This window comes from Babylonia areolata, chromosome 19, assembly GCF_041734735.1.
Source record: "Babylonia areolata isolate BAREFJ2019XMU chromosome 19, ASM4173473v1, whole genome shotgun sequence".
NCBI classification, from domain to species: domain Eukaryota; kingdom Metazoa; phylum Mollusca; class Gastropoda; order Neogastropoda; family Buccinidae; genus Babylonia; species Babylonia areolata.
In genome coordinates this window covers 63,290,663-63,309,883 of record NC_134894.1, presented here as the reverse complement: position 1 = coordinate 63,309,883, position 19,221 = coordinate 63,290,663, and the positions used below count along the sequence as shown (strand labels likewise).

The 19,221-nt window shown below is 44.1% G+C and overlaps 1 protein-coding gene across 1 annotated transcript; it reads left to right on the top strand.

The window, feature by feature from the left end:
* Positions 1-438: 438 nt before the first annotated feature.
* Positions 439-19,088, top strand: LOC143293921 (aldo-keto reductase family 1 member A1-like). Its single transcript, XM_076605309.1, has 10 exons — positions 439-864; positions 2,326-2,493; positions 7,518-7,634; positions 8,277-8,360; positions 9,193-9,309; positions 11,544-11,656; positions 12,044-12,131; positions 12,888-12,971; positions 15,232-15,317; positions 15,971-19,088. The coding sequence occupies exons 1-10, from the start codon at positions 667-669 to the stop codon at positions 16,011-16,013; spliced, it is 1,098 nt and encodes a 365-aa protein (XP_076461424.1). The 5' UTR covers positions 439-666; the 3' UTR covers positions 16,014-19,088.
* The last annotated feature ends 133 nt before the right edge of the window (positions 19,089-19,221 follow it).

The following is a 19,221-nucleotide window of genomic DNA, read 5'->3' as shown; positions in this document are numbered from 1 at the left end:
TGTAAAGTGGACAGTATCACTTGTATTTTGCTGTGTCGTTGACAGACATTGTTGTAAAGTGGACAGACATTGTTGTAAAGTGGACAGTATCACTTGTATTTTGCTGTGTCGTTGACAGACATTGTTGTAAAGTGGACAGTATCACTTGTATTTTGCTGTGTCGTTGACAGAACGGAAAAAACCAGACTGCTGTTGGTTGTATGTTTATGGCTCATTACGTGATTATAATCTTAACCCTCCCACTCCCCCATTGGCTGTCTCCCCCATCATGCTGCTCTGTTGTTTTTCTGTTTAAAATCGCACTGTGTTGCTGGATGTTAAAGTGAAGAAACACACACACACACACACACACACACACACACACACACACACTTTAATAGACATATGCATGCACACACACACACACACACACACACACACACACTGTAATAGACACACACACACACACACACACATACACACACACACACTAATGCATCCCCGGGGGACCTACAGAAAGGGGTGGGGGATGATTTTGGGCGTTACACCGGCCCTTGGCTTTATAAACTGTTGATCTAGTTACATTTTACGGGTTGTGCAACGTGACTCAAAGCATTCCCACAAGGTCGTCACCCCGTGGCCTTGACATTGGAGAGACGTTTCGACAGACAATCATAAAGAGCGTTAATGTTGTCAGATCGCCAGACTCCGTCAGACAGCGTGATTGAGGGAGTGAAGTTTCAAAAGCCAGTACGCCAGCTGGAGACTTGTGGAAGAGGAGTGAAAAAGGACGGGGATCGAGGTGCAGACTGTAGAGTCATGGGAGACAGGGTGAAGATGAGTGACGGGAGAGACGTGCCAGTTCTGGCCTTTGGCACATGGCAGGTTAGTTCACTGTCATGGCTTTGTTTTCAGTTTTTTCTTTATTGTTATATGTTTATGTGTTGTTGTTTTTTTGTTGTTGTTTTTTTTACATCAGTTCATTGATTCAGGATGAGTTTATGTTTGTTCTTGTCCCTCAATCACCTCCCTAGTTTTCTCACAAGTTGAGTTTTGAAAGTGAACTGTATGCACAAAATAGTGTTGTGTATGATCTGGTTGGATGTTTATTTTCTAAACAATAAGATGTGGATTCGTGTACATTCTGCTGGTAAATTTAAGTGCATGAGTTTAAAGTTGCACGTATTTGTGTGAGGGGAGGAGATTTTCAATGCAAGAGTCCAAATGTGGCAATAATTAATAACTCGATATTGAGATATACAAGAGATAGTCTGACTGCAGCAACAATGCGATGGAGGAAGGTACAATGGCAGTCTCAGCGCAGTAAAAAAAATAATTTCACATTGAGACATACAAAGTAAAGATATTGAATACTTTGATATCAAGATAACAATAGGCAGTATGAATATAACAAAAATGGATAATTCGACATAGAGATTTACAGTAATTAGAGAGTAGCAACAGTTTATAATTTGACAGAAAAATAATAGAGACAGTTTGAATGTAGCATTAGTTTGACAGAGGAAGATAAAACAACGGACAATCCAAATGTAATGATAATCAGAGCAACAGATCATCGTTGTGTATCAATTATCCAGCAAAAGGAGACATGTGACAGACATTGAGAACTTGTGGCAATAATCTGACAGACAGAGGCGGTGGATACATAGCCTGAATGTAAAGATGAACAGAGGTGTTGGTCCCAATGTAAAGATGAACAGAGGTGTTGGTCTCAATGTAAATATGAACAGAGGTGTTGGTCCCAATGTAAAGATGAACAGAGGTGTTGGTCCCAATGTAAAGATGAACAGAGGTGTTGGTCTCAATGTAAAGATAAACGGACAAAGGCATGGGATACACAGTCCCAGTGTAAAGATAAACGTACTGTGACTTTGGGCACATGATCTGTACATGTTCCCAGTGTAAAGATAAACGTAGTGAGACTTTGGGCACGTAATCTGTACATGTTCCCAGTGTAAAGATAAACGTACTGTGACTTTGGGCACATGATCTGTACATGTTCCCAGTGTAAAGATAAACGTAGTGAGACTTTGGGCACGTAATCTGTACATGTTCCCAGTGTAAAGATAAACGTAAAAAACAAACAAAACCAAGGACTAGGAAAACTTCTCGTAACTTACACTACAGCATGATTCCATACACACCCTGTATGAAGCATCCATCAGTTCTTATTTCGTTATCACATTCCAAGACCACCAATGCATGAATGAGAGCCAGTCCATCACAATTTTAACACTTTTCGTTTAGATATCTTACAAAGACTGTCCATAAAGTGAGTGTATGATTACCATCATGTTTTTTCTCTGTTTCTCCTGGGCTTCACAGACCTCGGACGAACAGATGCGAAAGGCGTTGGGACTGGCACTTGACGTTGGCTACAGGCACATCGACACTGCCCAGGGTTATGGAAATGAGAAAGGGATTGGCGACGTGCTCCGTGAATATTTCAGTCAGGGAAAGCTGAAGAGGGACGATGTGTTTGTCACCACCAAGGTATTTGTTGCGTTCATTGTCTCAGTGATTATTGTTGGTGTTTGTCTCATTTGCTATGTTAACTGTCTCAGTGGTATTGTAGGTGTTGATTGCTATGTTTACTGTCTCAGTGTTATTGTAGATGTTGATTGCTATGTTTAATGTCTCAGTGTTATTGTAGGTGTTGATTGCTATGTTAACTGTCTCAGTGTTATTGTAGGTGTTGATTGCTATGTTTACTGTCAGTGGTATGAGTGTCAACCAGGTTGAAAGTGTACAACACGGTCATTTTCCCCAGTATTCTTCACGGCTGTGAGATGAGGACTTTGTACAGAAGACACACCAAGCATCTGGATCACTACCACATGCACAGCCTGCCCACAATCCTGACATAATTATGATGGCAGGACAAGATCACAAACCTAGAGATCTTGGAAATAGCCACAAGCATCGACGCCTTCATCCCCCAAATCTAGCTTCTTTGAACTGAACGCTTTATCCAAACAGATCACTCCAGTATCCCCCAGGAGCTCCTTTATGGCGAATTCTGCCTTGGCAAGAGAAAGCTAGGAAAGCCCTAAACACTTTATGGCGAATTCTGCCTTGGCAAGAGAAAGCTAGGAAAGCCCTAAACACTTTATGGCGAATTCTGCCTTGGCGAAAGAAAGCTAGGAAAGCCCTAAACACTTTATGGCGAATTCTGCCTTGGCAAGAGAAAGCTAGGAAAGCCCTAAACACTTCATGGCGAATTCTGCCTTGGCAAGAGAAAGCTAGGAAAGCCCTAAACACTTTATGGCGAATTCTGCCTTGGCAAGAGAAAGCTAGGAAGCCCTAAACACTTTATGGCGAATTCTGCCTTGGCAAGAGAAAGCTAGGAAAGCCCTAAACACTTCAAAGACTGCGTAATGACCAACATTGCACATGCTGGAATTCCCCCCTCACCCCCGGTCCCCCCAACAAAAAAAGCAATCAGAGAAGCATGTATAGGATACAGCCAGCCGGCAGGCTCTGACAAAGCAAGCACATGACAGCTTTGAGAAGAACTGCCGCAGCAGCATCGCTGAATCCCACGAGAAGAGGAAGTCAGCAGCAGCAATGCCCGAAGATCCCGGACAGTTTTCCTGCCTTCACTGTGGATGTCCGTGCAGACTCTAACTGGGACTCCATGGCCATATGTCAGTCCACACCAATCGAGACTGAGAAACACACAGACGTCATCGTGGTCATGAAGGATTATTTTTTGGTTGATGATGATTCATTCATTCATCATTATGCCCATCGCTCCCGGTGGAGCATAGGCCATTGACGACCCCTCGCCATCGCACTCTGTTCTGGGCTGTTCTGGCCATTCCAGTCCAGTTGGTCCCTTGCTGCTTCAGCTCTGCCTCGGTGTCTCGCCTCCAGCTGTTGCGAGGCTGGCCTCTCTTCCTCATTCCCTGTGGGTTCCAGGTCAGGGCTTGGCGTGTGATGCTGGACGCTGGCTTCCTGAGGGTGTGTCCAATCCAGCCCCACTTCCTCCGCAGTATCTGCTTGGCTACTGGTTCCTGTCCCGCTCGCTCCCACAGATCATCGTTTCGGATCTTCTCTTGCCATCGGATTTTGTAGATGCGCCTCAGACAGGTGTTGAAGGATGTCTGAATCTTCTGCTGCATCGTCTGTGTTGTCAGCCATGTCTCGCATCCATAGAGCCGAATTGACTTCACATTGGAGTTGAAGATGTGGAGTTTGGTTTTCATACTGATTGCTCCAGACGTCCAGATGTTCTTGAGCATGATGAAAGCTGTTCTTGCCTTGCCGATTCTGGCTGTGACGTCTCGGTCTGTGCCTCCCTGTCGGTCAACCATGCTTCCCAAGTAGACGAAAGACTCCACCTCCCTGATGAGCTCTCCACCGAGTGTGACTGGTGTGTTGGCAGTGGTGTTGATCTTCATCAGCTTGGTCGTCTTCTTGTTGATCTTGAGCCCTGTAATGGCTGACGTGGTCTCCAAGCGAGTGGTCTTGTCCTGCATCTGGCTGTGGTTGTGTGACAGAAGCACCAGGTCGTCAGCGAAGTCGAGGTCGTCTAGCTGTGTCCAGAGTGTCCACTGTATACCATTATTCCTGCCTGTTGTAGTGGTCTTCATGATCCAGTGAATGACCAGGAGAAAGAGGAACGGTGACAGCAGGCACCTCTGATGAACTCCGGTCTTCACCTCGAAACTTTCGGACAGCTGGCCTGCGTGGGAAATCCTGCAGCTCATGTCCTGGTAGGTGAACCGGATGAGGGAGATGATCTTCTCTGGGACTCTGTAGTGCCTCAGCAGATTCCACAGCATCTCTCTGTCCACACTGTCAAAGGCCTTATAATAATCTATGAAGTTGATGTAGAGGGAGCAGTTCCACTCCAGCGACTGCTCCACGATGATGCGCAGGTTGGCGATCTGGTCGGCACAGGATTTGTTCTGCCGGAAGCCTGCCTGCTGGTCTCGGAGCTAGGGGTTGACGGCCTCTTTCATCCTTTCCAGTAGAACCCTGTTGGAAACCTTGCCTGGCGTTGACAGGAGCATGATCCCTTGGTAGTTGTTGCAGTCCCTGAGGTCTCCTTTCTTCGGCAGCTTGATGATGATTCCTTCTTTCCACTGGACCGGTACTCCCTCCTTCTCCCAGATCTTGCTGAAGAGGCTGTGTAGCATGTTGACAGCTGTTTCCATATCTGCTTTGATGGCTTCTGCTGGTGTCTTGTCCGGCCCTGCAGCCTTCCCATTTCTCAGAGTCATGATGGCCTTCTTGATCTCTACCTTTGAGGGTTTGTCGCAGCTGATGGGCAGTTCTGTCTCTGCGGGTGGGATGTCTGGTGGTGCCTCAGGGGCGGGGTGCTTCAGCAGCTCCCTGAAGTGTTCTGCCCATCATTTCAGCTGTTCCTCGGTTGTTGTCAGTGGGTTCCCGTTCTTATCCTTCACTGGCTTGTCTATCTGCTGGAATTTGCCCATCATCTTCTTGGTCACCAGGTACAGGTCCTTCAGGTTCCCCTGTCCAGCTGCTGCCTCTGCTTGACTGGCCAGGTCGTCAGTGTAGTCCTTCTTGTCCTTCTTGATGCTCCTCTTTACATCTCTGTCCGCTGCTGTGTACTCTTCCTGTGCCTTTGCCTTAGTTGCTCTTGTTTGGCTCGTGTTCAGCAAAGTTTTCTTCTCTTTCCTTGTTTCCAGCTTGTGGATGGTGTTGGCAGAAATCCATTCCTTGTGCTGAGTTTTCTTCTTGCCAAGGACCTTTTCACATGTGTCATGCCAGAGCATCTTGCTGTGTTCCCACTGTGTCTCGATGTCCATCTCACCGTCTTCTATCAGCTCTTGTAGTGGCTGGAACCTGTTGGAAAGGCTGATCTGGAATGCTACTTGTGTGTCTGAGCAGTCCAACATTGTACCTTGTCCGTGTGTTGTTGGCGTTGGTGAATCTCTTGAGGCGAAGTCTCACTGTCGTCATAAGAAGGTGGTGGTCTGATGACACATCGACTCCTCTCATCACTCGTACATCCTGCCATGATCTCCTGAACTTGCGGCTAATGCAGATGTGGTCGATCTGGTTCTCTGTGACATGGTTCGGGGATTTTCATGTGGCCTTGTGGATGCACTTGTGTGGGAAGATACTTCCTCCTTTCACCAGCTGGTTCAGGGCGCACAGGTCTGCAAAGCGCTCACCATTCTCATTCATCTGTCCCAGTCCGTGTGTCCCCATGGTGTCCTCGTAGCCGGTGTTGTCCCTTCCGATCTTGGCGTTGAAATCTCCCATCAGTATGGTTATGTCTTTGGCTCCTCTTCTGTCTATCACTGTCTGTAGTTGTTGGTAGAAATCACCTTTCTTCTCTTCTTCCACATCATTGGTGGGAGCATAGCACTGGATGATGTTCAGCCTGATGTCATCCTTCTTGGTGGTAAACTTGGCTGTGATGATGCGGAAGTTTACAGGTTCCCAGCCAGTGAGTGCCCCCTGTGCCTCCGGTGCCAGCATATCAGGGCCACACCCTCAGTGAGGGGGGCTCCATCCTTTGTGTGTCCTGAATACAGCGGGTGCTCTCCAGATGAAAGTCTCATCTGTCCTGACTGTAGCCACCTTGTCTCACTCAATCCTAGAACTCTGATCTTGTAGTTTTTCATCTCTCTCGCTACTTGGATGGTTCTTCCTGCTTCATACATCGTCCTGATGTTCCATGTGGCTACTCGCATTGTTGTCCTGGGTGTCAGAAGGGGAGTCAGCCTTGCAGCTTCCTTTCGGCTTTCACTGCACCGCGTCATAAGTCTCCGGGACAGAGACCCTTCCTTGCCCAGGTGAATGTTTTGGTTCTTTGTCGTCGATGCTTCTGTAACTGGTCTTTCTTTACAGGCAGGATAGTTAACCCTACGCAAACCCCTTTTCCCTCTGGGCGAGGTGGTCCTGCCTTCGTCGCTTCTTACGACATGCATGGCAGGGCAGTGGGTCTATTCTATCAGTGCCCAACCCACAGGGCGGTTGATGGTGATTGCTAGTGTTGATTGTTCATTCTCTCTCTCTTTTCTGACTCTCTCCTCTGTCTCTCTCCATCTCCCCCTCCCCCCCTTTTACATACCTCCTACTTTCTGTTTATGTCCCCTCCCTCCTCTCTCTGTCTCTTACCGCTGAGTGTAGAGGATGTAAAGATCAGCTCCAAAGAATCAGTTTGATGATTATCTGCGCTGGTGTTTGACTGTTCATCAGCTAGAGAAAGAGAGAGGGAAAGAGGGAGAGGGTGTGTCATTGCCTGGAATGACTGCAGTCCCGGGATATACCAGCTTGTCAGGCTGGTTCCTTTCTGTGTCGTGCCCTTTTTCAGATGCTTTGCTGAAGGACATCATCAGTACGTCGTGGTGACTTCCAACGTCTGCTCCATGGACCTCCTTGTTCAGGTGATGTTGATGCAGGTCCGGAAACGTTTCTTCACCAGGGCACAGTCAGTCTGACTGTCATGGTCACCATTTGGACTGTGCCAAGTCCATCTTCTGGGAGGTCTGCAAACAACGTTATCTGAAGTGTGTGTGTGTGTGTGTGTGACATAGCTGTGGGTGACGAACTTGCACAAAGATGACGTCAGGCCGGCCGTGGAAGAGAGTCTGAGAAAACTGCAGTTGGACTACGTCGACTTGATGTTGATTCATAACCCCTGTGCCTTAAAGGTCAGACAGATGTAATTCAGTATGGGGTGATTTGTATTGTGTTGTATCGTGTCATGTAGTGTTGTATTACATGGTATTGTAACGTAGTTTCTTCTCGAATTGTATAATCCTGATTGTAGGGCATGTAGTTTAGTCAAAAATAGGTCTGACAGATGTGCTTGAGTACGGGGGTGATTTGCATTGTGTTGTATTGTACCTTGTATTTGCATTGTATCGTATTGTATCTTGTGGTTTGATACCATATGGTAGGTCTGATGTGGCGTGGTTTATTGTTGTATTGTATCATGTTGAATTGTAAGGAAATACAGTATAGTCAAGTTAAAAGGTTCAGTCCTATTTGTACTATTGTTGGAGTCTACAATCTGTTTGATGCATACTGTTAATTAATTGTGAGTAGCATCATTACTCAGCGTGAGAGAGAGAGAGAGAGAGAGAGAGAGAGAGAGAGAGAGAGAGCGGACGAACGAACGGACGAAAAGTAATTTTTCCATGGTATTGAGATATAAGCGCAATAACAAGAGAGAGAGAGAGAGAGAGAGAGAGAGAGAGAGAGAGAGAGACAGTGTGTGTGTGATCATAATTATGATTATTGTCAGCAGTGGTATTCTCCATGACCCAACAACTTGTAACTGTGGGTGACAGAATCGTGGTGATGGTACCTTGTTTCCCACGGACGAACATGGCAACACTGAAATGGACAGTGTCGATTTAACTGAGACCTGGAAGGCAAGCGTGGTGATAATCATTGTCTTTCTGTCTCAGTGTGTGTGTGTGTGTGTGTCTGTTTCCCTGTGTGTCTTTTGGTGTGTCTTTATCCCTCTCACACACCCTGTTTCTCACCTCAGAGAGACTGACTGGTGAGTTAAAAAGGACATCTGTGAAAGCCTGTTGTTAATTGTCTTACAAATGATTCAAAGTTATATTGGAAATGGTAATTTACCTCACACATTGGATTGAATCAATTATCCCTCTTCATAAGAAAGGTGACAATCAAACAATTATAAAGGACTTTCCTTATCTAATATAACAGGCAACTGTATGGCTATGTGACTTACGAGACACTGCTGGAATGGATTCAGTTAAACAATGTAGCATGTAAACCATATGGCTATGTGATTTACAAGAGGCTGCTAGAATGGATTCAGTTAAACAATATAGCATGTAAACTATATGGCTATGTGATTTACAAGAGGCTGCTAGAATGGATTCAGTTAAACAATATAGCATGTAAACTATATGGCTATGTGATTTACAAGAGGCTGCTGGAATGGATTCAGTTAAACAATATAGCATGTAAACTATATGGCTATGTGATTTACAAGAGGCTGTTAGAATGGATTCAGTTAAACAATATAACATGTAAACTATATGGCTAAGTGATTTACAAGAGGCTGCTAGAATGGATTCAGTTAATCAATGTAGCAGGTAAACACCAAACCAGATTCACAACACAATTCATCGATTGTTTACTCTCTCTCTTTCTCTCTCTCCCACCCTCTCTCTCTCACCCAGTGTCTCTCTCTCTCTCTCACCCAGTGTCTCTCTGTCTGTCTGACAGGAACTGGAGAAGTTGGTGAGGGAGGGCAAGATCCACAGCCTGGGGATCAGCAACTTCAACTCTGTGCAGACTGACACCCTTCTGTCTGTGGCCACTGTCAGGCCCGTCCTCAACCAGGTGTGTACACTCACCTGTCTGCCGTATCATCTCTGTTCTGTGTACCGTATCATCCCTGTTCTGTGTACCGTATCAACCCTGTTCTGTGTACCGTATCATCCCTGTTCTGTGTACCGTATCAACCCTGTTCTGTGTACCGTATCATCCTGTTCTGTGTACCGTATCAACCCTGTTCTGTGTACCGTATCAACCTGTTCTGTGTACCGTATCAACCCTGTGCTGTGTACCGTGCCATCCCTGTTCTGTGTACCGTATCATCCCCGTTCTGTGTACCGTATCATCCCTGTTCTGTGTACCGTATCATCCCCGTTCTGTGTACCGTATCATCCCCGTTCTGTGTACCGTATCAACCTGTTCTGTGCACCGTATCATCCCTGTTCTGTGTACCGTATCAACGTGTTCTGTGTACCGTATCAACCTGTTCTGTGTACCGTATAATCCCTGTTCTGTGTACCGTATCAACTCTATTCTGTGCACCGTATCAACTCTATTCTGTGCACCATATGGACCAGGTGTGTACAGTCACCAGTGTATCCTATCAACATACAGCTGTGAATGGCTTACTCAGCAACACCTCCCCACACAAACGCCCTGCCCTTTGTGTGTGTGTGTGTGTGTGTGTGTGTGTGTGTGTGTGTGTGTGTGTGTGTGTGTGGATGGCTTCAGTCTGTGAGCCTATGTCCATCAGCTGTTGCATGCAGACTACACGTGTGGCGTGTGTTTAGAGTGGAGATGGTTCACAGGTATGTCACTGTGACTGACGTTTATGAACCAGTCACCAGACACCACAGGGCATTGTGTCATGTCAGGTAGTGTGACAGGTGTTTATCAAGACAGGGAAATATGGTACAAAGGGAAGAAGTTTTAATGGGGAAAACATTCAACAACAACAACCTCCCCCCCCCCTCACCCCCCAAATCCACGTTCATGGACGATGACTGAGTTTTTAAAATTTTACTTTATTCTATTGTAACCATTAAGATATGGAGGAGGAGGATGTCACTTGTGGCAAAGATGACAGAAATGGTGATGAATTGTTGATCGGTCATACCCGCATGACAATGATGACTACAATGATTGTAATCAGTCACGCCTATACATTACGACAATTATGAGTACAATGATGATGAATTGTTGATCAGTCACACCTCTACACTATGACAATAATGACTACAATGATGATGAATTGTTGATCAGTCACACCTGTACATTATGACAATGATGACTACAATGATGATGAATTGTTGATCAGTCACACCTGTACATTATGACAATGATGACTACAATGATGATGAATTGTTGATCAGTCACACCTGTACATTATGACAATGATGACTACAAGGATGATGAATTGTTGATCAGTCACACCTGTACACTATGACAATGATGACTACAATGATGATGAATTGTTGATCAGTCACACCTGTACATTATGACAATGATGACTACAATGATGACGAATTGTTGATCAGTCACACCTATACATTATGACAATGATGACTACAATGATGACGAATTGTTGATCAGTCACACCTGAACACTATGACAGTGATGACTACAATGATGATGAATTGTTGATCAGTCACACCTGTACACTATGACAATGATGACTACAATGATGATGAATTGTTGATCAGTCACACCTGTACATTATGACAATGATGATGAATTGTTGATCAGTCACACCTGTACATTATGACAATGATGACTACAATGATGATGAATTGTTGATCAGTCACACCTGTACACTATGACAATGATGACTACAATGATGATGAATTGTTGATCAGTCACACCTGTACATTATGACAGTGATGACTACAATGATGATGAATTGTTGATCAGTCACACCTGTACATTATGACAGTGATGACTACAATGATGATCAATTGTTGATCAGTCACACCTGTACATTATGACAGTGATGACTACAATGATGATGAATTGTTGATCAGTCACACCTGTACATTATGACAATGATGACTACAATGATGATGAATTGTTGATCAGTCAAACCTGTACATTATGACAATGATGACTACAATGATGATGAATTGTTGATCAGTCACACCTGTACATCATGACAATGATGATGAATTGTTGATCAGTCACATCTGTACATTATGACAATGATGACTACAATGATGATGAATTGTTGATCAGTCACACCTGTACATTAAGACAATGATGACTACAATGATGATGAATTGTTGATCTGTCACACCTGTTCACAGGTGGAGTGCCACGCCTACCTGCCCCAACAGGAGCTGCAGGAGTTCAGCGAGAAAAGGAAGGTTCTCCTCGAGGCCTACGCCCCTCTGGGTTCTCCGGGCAGACCTGACTTTATGTGAGGGTTCTCTCTCTCTCTCTCTCTCCACCTGCTCTGTGTGTGTGTGTGTGCGTGTGTGCGTGCGTGTGTGTGTGTGTGTGTGTGTGTGTGTGTGTGTGTGTGTGTGTGTGTGAGTGTGTGTGTGTGTGTGTGTGTGAGTGTGTGTGTGTGTGTGTGTGTGCGTGTGTGTGTGTGTGTGTGTGTGTGTGTGTGTGTGTGTGTGTGTGTGTGTGTGTGTGTGTGTGCTTTGTTGAATTTCATGTCTTGTCACTATCAGACCTGCAAAAAACGAAAACTTTGCAATAAATGTGCGCGTGTGTGTGTGTGAGTGTGTTGTGCTTGTCTGTATGTGTGTGCCCACATTTGACCGATGTGTACATACACATGACCTGTGTACATATGCAGCAAGGAGGGTGCAAAAGACGAACCAGTGTTGCTGGAAGAACCTGTGTTAAAGCAGATTGGAGACAAGTACGGCAAGACACCTGCACAGGTGAGTTTCAGTATCAGGTTCAGTCTCACGGAGGCGTCATAGCGTGCTAACTAATCCATATATGTTAACACCACATGAGCACAGGTTAGTCTGATGTGCAGAGCATGTGGCAAAGTTTTGTAGGTGTGTGTGCGCGCGTGTGTACGTGCTTGTGTGTGTGTGTGTGTGTGTGTGTGTGTGTGTGTGTGTGTGTGCACGTGCATGCTTGTGTGTAGGTAATTATGTGCATGTGTACTTTAAGGTGTGCGTGTGTGCAGGTATGGAATAATCACGTTTAATGTCCCAACACACGTAACATATACTGGCGATTGAAAGTATTTGGTGAAAGTATTAAAATTTCACTGTATATCCCCACTTAAGAATAACTACAAACACATAAATAAAGTGTGAATATGTGTGATCATATGTGGCTGTAGTAGTTATAGTAGTAACAGTGGTGTTATTGGTTGTAGTACTTTCATTTCACGTCCTTGTACATTTGTGATATTAAATAGTGTGTGTGTGTGTGTTCCTGAGTTAATTATGGAGGACAGTTTGAAAGACAATTCTTTATCAGTCATGTGAATGCTCCCTCTGTCTCTCCCTGTCTCTCTTTCTTTGTCTCTTTCTCTCTCTCTACCTCCATCTCTATCTCTTTCTGTCTCTCCCCACCCCCCTCTCTCTCCTTTTTACCCTGCCACTCCCACCCCTTTCTTACCCACCTCACCATGTGATGCTTACCGAGATGAAGTGCTGTCAGTGCTGTACTGTGTGCAGGTTCTAATCAGGAACCTTCTGCAGAGAGGTATCGTGGTCACAGCCAAGAGCGCTAACCCTTCAAGGATCAGAGAAAACTTTGAGGTACGTGTACGGGAATGTGAACTGGGGTATCTTTTCGTCTGTGTGTGTGTGTGTTGGGTGGGTGGACAGTCTCACAATGATAATGTGTATTCATGTAGAGATTAACGTCTGGCTCCAAGTACATTTAACAATACATGCAGCGTGAAATAATTTCAATAAGCTACGTGAATATGAAGAATATTAAAGACAAAAACTCGCAAGAAATGCTCGAAATGAAAGAACAATGCCGCTGGGAGAGAAAGGATTAAACAACAATAAAGAGAAGTAACTCTCCATTTACAAGGTACACAACTTCAAGCAGCATTGGACTGAAGTTGTGCACCTTGTAAACTGAGAGAAGTACTTCTCTTTATTGGTGTTAAATCACTAGAAATACTATTTTGAAAGTCGTACCTGTTCCATCTCACTCTCTTCTCCCTCTCTCAGGCACGGACACATGGAAAGTCAGCTTGAGGTGGGAAAGATCCACAGTTTGAAATACGGTTTGAACATATGTTAGTTTGATTACGTTTGAAAAATGTAACCATGGTAGAATTGTCTGGTGTTTTGTGGAAGACATTTCCATAACTGTGGACCGCAGTGTGCACATATTCAAAAAAGAACTAATATACCAAGACACTTGATACAGTTCAAATTTAACAACAAAACAAACAACAAAGATTAATAATGATGAAACTATCAGCATGATGTCTCAGTATTATGAATCCTTTATTTCGCTGATGATCCGTTGGGTGTATGTCATTTTCAGTTCAGAAGTGAAGATGTTCACAAGGCACATGTCATGTCAAGCAACAAACACGGTAGTCCGACGTGAACAACATCCAAAGGAAAGAACATGAAGTGTCAAATCAACTTGTCCACTCCCAAAGTCACCAGCCATAACGTGATCCAGTTGAAATGTTCCATGTGAAAGACAAGCACCTCAACGACCAAGCACGAAACACATCCACCAGTTAAACCAAGCACCTCTATAACCAGCTGCTTAACAAAACAGACGTGTACACTGTCCAAGACAGAGGCCCCCTCCGAAAACAGGGGATGCAATCATCACAGACGGCAAAAATCACCATGACGACGGAAGAAGCAACAACAAACTTCCAACCACTGAACAGGCACATGTGCACAACACCAGCAGATTCACTGTAACCAGAAATCCACGCACTCAATTCTCTATTCAAACATGTTGAAGGTGGAGGGGAGGGGGTGGGGGGTGGGGGGGGGTTCGTTTCTCACACACACGTAATAAACACAGTTAACAGCGCCATACATTGTCCACGCATTCTCCGTTTATCCTCCCAGTTCTGGCCAAGATGGTCGTCTGTCAAAACGACGCCGTCATTCTCTAAACAACACGTCACACTCCCCCGAAAAGAAAACGTCACACAAAAACCGCGTCACGCAAAACATTGTAAAACACTACAGTAGCATGTTATGGAATGTCATTTCAAATGTTTAATCAAGGATAAAGTATGAGAATGTCGTGAGTAGTGACACCATTCTCTGCTTACACTGGAGATCCCAGTGAACTCACAAACCAGGAACCACCAGACAGTGGTGACGTTCCAGTACAGCGTGAAGAAGTGAAGGGAGCCTCAAGATCACTGAACAACTGGGAAGCAGCAGGCAATGGCAACACACCAGCTGAACTGATAAAACAATGAGGAGAGAAGTGTGAGAATATAGCCAACACCCAGGAAACATCTACCATGTCTTCATCGACTTTAAGAAGGCATTTGACTGAGTGTGGCATATTGTACTATGGGCGACTATAAAGAAGTACATGGACCAAAAGCTGCCCAACGCCATTTAACAGCTAAATGCAAAAAAACAAGAGTGCATTCCTTGTTCAAGAAACTGTCCACGACTGGTTCCATTCATCAGCTGCGATCCGTAATGGCTGTCTTCTATCTCTGACACACTTCAACACTTTCTAAAAACGAAAATGAGGCGGTATGACCACGTGGTCTGATGGAGTCTTCAAGACCACCCTCCATGGAACAGTACAATGGGCACAGGAGACGAGGCAGACAGGGAAAGAAGTGGGCAGACATCACTAAGTGGACAGGGAGGAGCATTGCCGATACTCAGGCCCTGTCCCACGACCGCCAGAAATGAAGAACGTTGGTGATACGTACAGCAGTGCAGCTTCCTCACGACCATACCAGGTATAGGAACCAGTGACAGTGACAGTGACAGTGACCATCTGTGCATGTATCCAGCCTTTAAAGTCATTGCTCACGTTTCACTGTCATGTGTACAGGTGTTTGACTTCACGTTGTCGGCAGAGGACATGGCGGCTATCGGCAAACTGCGCAATGATCACCGATACTTCAAGTTCGTCTCATTGTAAGTACAGTGAGGGGAGAGGCTGCAAAGAAGGTGTGAAATAAATGGGCATTGGATGTATCACTGTGACATCTGTACACAGGTATCACTGTGCTGCTGTTTGGACATCTGTACACAGGTATCACTGTGCTGCTGTTTGGATATCTGTACACAGGTATCACTGTGCTGCTGTTTGGATATCTGTACACAGGTATCACTGTGCTGCTGTTTGGATATCTGTACACAGGTATCACTGTGTTGCTGTTTTGATATCTGTACACAGGTATCACTGTGCTGCTGTTTGGATATCTGTACACAGGTATCACTGTGCTGCTGTTTGTAAACATGAATATGTGGAAACTGTTTGGCGACCTGGAATTCTTGATTTCTTTTTCACTGATGTCGACTTTGTTGCCACACATTCAGATTTTCCTTTGACAATCACCAGTAGTTTCGTTTTAATATTGGTGTCTGTCTCACAAACAGCCATCGTTCAAGTTGATTTTGAAGTTTAGTAAAAACTGATGATTGCTTCGGGTCTGTGTATTGAACAATTTTTTGAATCAATTAAATATCTTTGTATCTCAGTACATACACACCACCATGTCTTTATGAGTATAAACATGTGTGTGTGTGTGTGTGTGTGTGTGTGTGTGTGTGTGTGTGTGTTACAGTGCTGGGTCCCATCCACAGTACCCATTCAACATTCCGTTTTAAGAAGATTGGGAGCTGACCTGGTGTTCCTCTTCCCTCCTTCACTGTCCTGTGGTCTGTGGGCCTGGTGACGGACATCCTTCACTGTGGTCTGTGGGCCTGGTGACGGACATCCTTCACTGTGGTCTGTGGGCCTGGTGACGGACGTCCTTCACTGTGGTCTGTGGGCCTGGTGACGGACATCCTTGGTTTAAACAGTATTTTATTTGGAACATGTCACAATACAACACAGATATGAACAGGACAAGAAAATCTTATGTAAAGTCCTGTTCTGACACATGCACATACTGAATATGTGACAGATGTCATCATAACTAGAAGACGTGAACATACATGAGTTTTGAACAAACCTAAGCTGAGATATAAATAAAGTGAAGAAAATGGATAATAAACGAGTGGTGGAGGAAGAAGTCAATAGAGAGACATCCTTCACCGTGGTCTGTGGGCCTGGTGACGGACATCCTTCACTGTGGTCTGTGGGCCTGGTGACGGACATCCTTCACTGTGGTCTGTGGGCCTGGTGACGGACATCCTTCACTGTGGTCTGTGGGCCTGGTGACGGACATCCTTCACTGTGGTCTGTGGGCCTGGTGACAGACATCCTTCACCGTGGTCTGTGGGCCTGGTGACGGACATCCTTCACTGTGGTCTGTGGGCCTGGTGACGGACATCCTTCACTGTGGTCTGTGGGCCTGGTGACGGACATCCTTCACTGTGGTCTGTGGGCCTGGTGACGGACATCCTTCACTGTCCTGTGGTCTGTGGGCCTGGTGACGGACATCCTTCACTGTCCTGTGGTCTGTGGGCCTGGTGACGGACATCCTTCACTGTCCTGTGGTCTGTGGGCCTGGTGACGGACATCCTTCACTGTGGTCTGTGGGCCTGGTGACGGACATCCTTCACTGTGGTCTGTGGGCCTGGTGACGGACATCCTTCACTGTGGTCTGTGGGCCTGGTGACGGACATCCTTCACTGTGGTCTGTGGACCTGGTGACGGACATCCTTCACTGTCCTGTGGTCTGTGGCGAAACAAGACATTGAGACCAGAAAGTTCCACAAAAAGTTCCATGTTGTTCATTGATGGTTTACATCATCATCCTGAAGCAGTATTAAGGCGGGTGGTTATCGTTTCAGTTTTGACATATGCATACTACAGTTTATATATGAGGAATGTGGACATGTGTATGCTCTTTCATACCCGAAATGGCTCATCTTTTGCAACAATATCAGTGCCACAGTTAATATTTATGAGAATATATGATATGATGAATACTTTACTGTCTTTTGCTGGTAGTTATTACTAGCATTGATAAAAAGGATACTGACCAAGAAGGGATATTTATATCGTAATGATTGCATTAATACAGTTGTTGACTCACTTGTGTAAACAAAGTGAGCCTATGTTTTAACCCGGTAAACTTTAACATTGCCATTTTATCTGCAAATACTTTGTCAGTTGACACTAAATTTGGTATGAAAATAGGAGAAATTCACTTCTTTTGAGTCATCATGTTTAAAACAATATTGCACCTATGGGATGGGCACAAAAAATAATAAAAAAAAGAAGCCAAATTATATGCAAACTGAATTTACTGTTATATTTATATTTTTTATTCTCTAAACTTGGCACTTTATTTGATATTCTGACACAACAACAAGAGCAGTCATTTTTATCATTTTTTGTTAAAGCAGGAAATTCTTTTGCTAAGCATGGAAGTTATATTTATTTTGCATGTCTTTGGTGCAGATAGTAAAAAAGGGAAATTAATCTGTAATTAATGCTAGGGGGCTTAATTTGCTTTAAACTGATCTTTCTCATCTTAAACATTACATTTTGAAATTATACTCAATACATAAAAAGCTTGTGTGTTTATTCTCAGTGTACAGGGCTTTCACTATGTTCATTCGCCCAAGTGGTCTTTTTCGGAAAATACTAAAATCAATACCACGAGTGGACTTTATAGATCTATTGGCTGAGCCCTGAAGGTCATGGGCAAAAATCAGTTGCGTACACAGATTTATACATATTCAAAGCGCGTGCTCATATTCTTCGCGAACGCGAACGACGCCATTTTGTTTCAAGTTGCTGACCTGCCCGTTCAGTTCTATATTCAATTGACAATACACGATAACATGTGATGGAAAGTTGGAGAAGGATACCGTTAAATATTTATTCAGAGAAAGATTTGTGAACGCATCATCACTTACTGGATTATGCCCCAAACTGCCATAAAAATATCCATAGAATCAGTGGGAATTCACAGTTTAAAATAATAAACCATGAGAGTTAATACCCTTGAATTGATGAAACGCAAAAATTTCGCAGTCTTGACTTTTCTCAAAATGAAGTACTTTTCACTTCATACGACGTTTAGAAGTACTTGTACTTGGCTCTACATGTTATTAGTTTAACAGAGTATAATACTCAATTTTCATATCAACTTTAAAACAATAAAACTAGAATGAACATAAAAGAGAAATTAAATCGACCGTGTCAACCAGGAGTGTAACTAAACTTGGACATCCATCTAGATCCAGAGAAAACGGCTAAATGTTGCAGTGTGATTGCAGCGATAGCCACGTCTCCTTTACCGCGGACTTATAAAGAATTTATAATTGCCCTTAAAGATTTTTTGAATGCCCAAGATACACCAGAATAATAATATTTAAACAGCGTTCTCACTGCGAATGTCGCAATCGATTTATCGCCCTTTATAAAAGCATGCTTAAGTATTATATTTTTGGACGGTTTAGGAGCCACGATAGTGTAATAGGTAAGACAGTTTCTTTTCACCCGAACACGCTGGGTTCGAATCTGCCGTTAGAACTTTCTTTTTTCTTTTTCTTTTAACCCGAAGCTTTATAATAACAAATACAGAACACATTTTAACCATTAGATTTTTTTTTTTAAAGTGTATCACAAGTGAGTCTTGAAGGCCTTGCCTCTCTTGTACTTTGTGTCACTTTTGCATTCATTTTTTTAAAAACACGACTGTTTTGCTGAAGACTGTATACTTCATCATCGTTTGCTTATTTTAGACATGATGTTCTGTATTAATAAACTGAACTTCAGTTAAAGCTTTTATGATTCTGTTAGAGCGGGTGTGTGTGTGTGTGTGTGTGTGTGTGTGGTGCACAGACTATGACAAAGGAGGATTTGGAATTCCACATCTAATCTTTCTACTGCTGCGTGAGAGAACATGCATGTGTG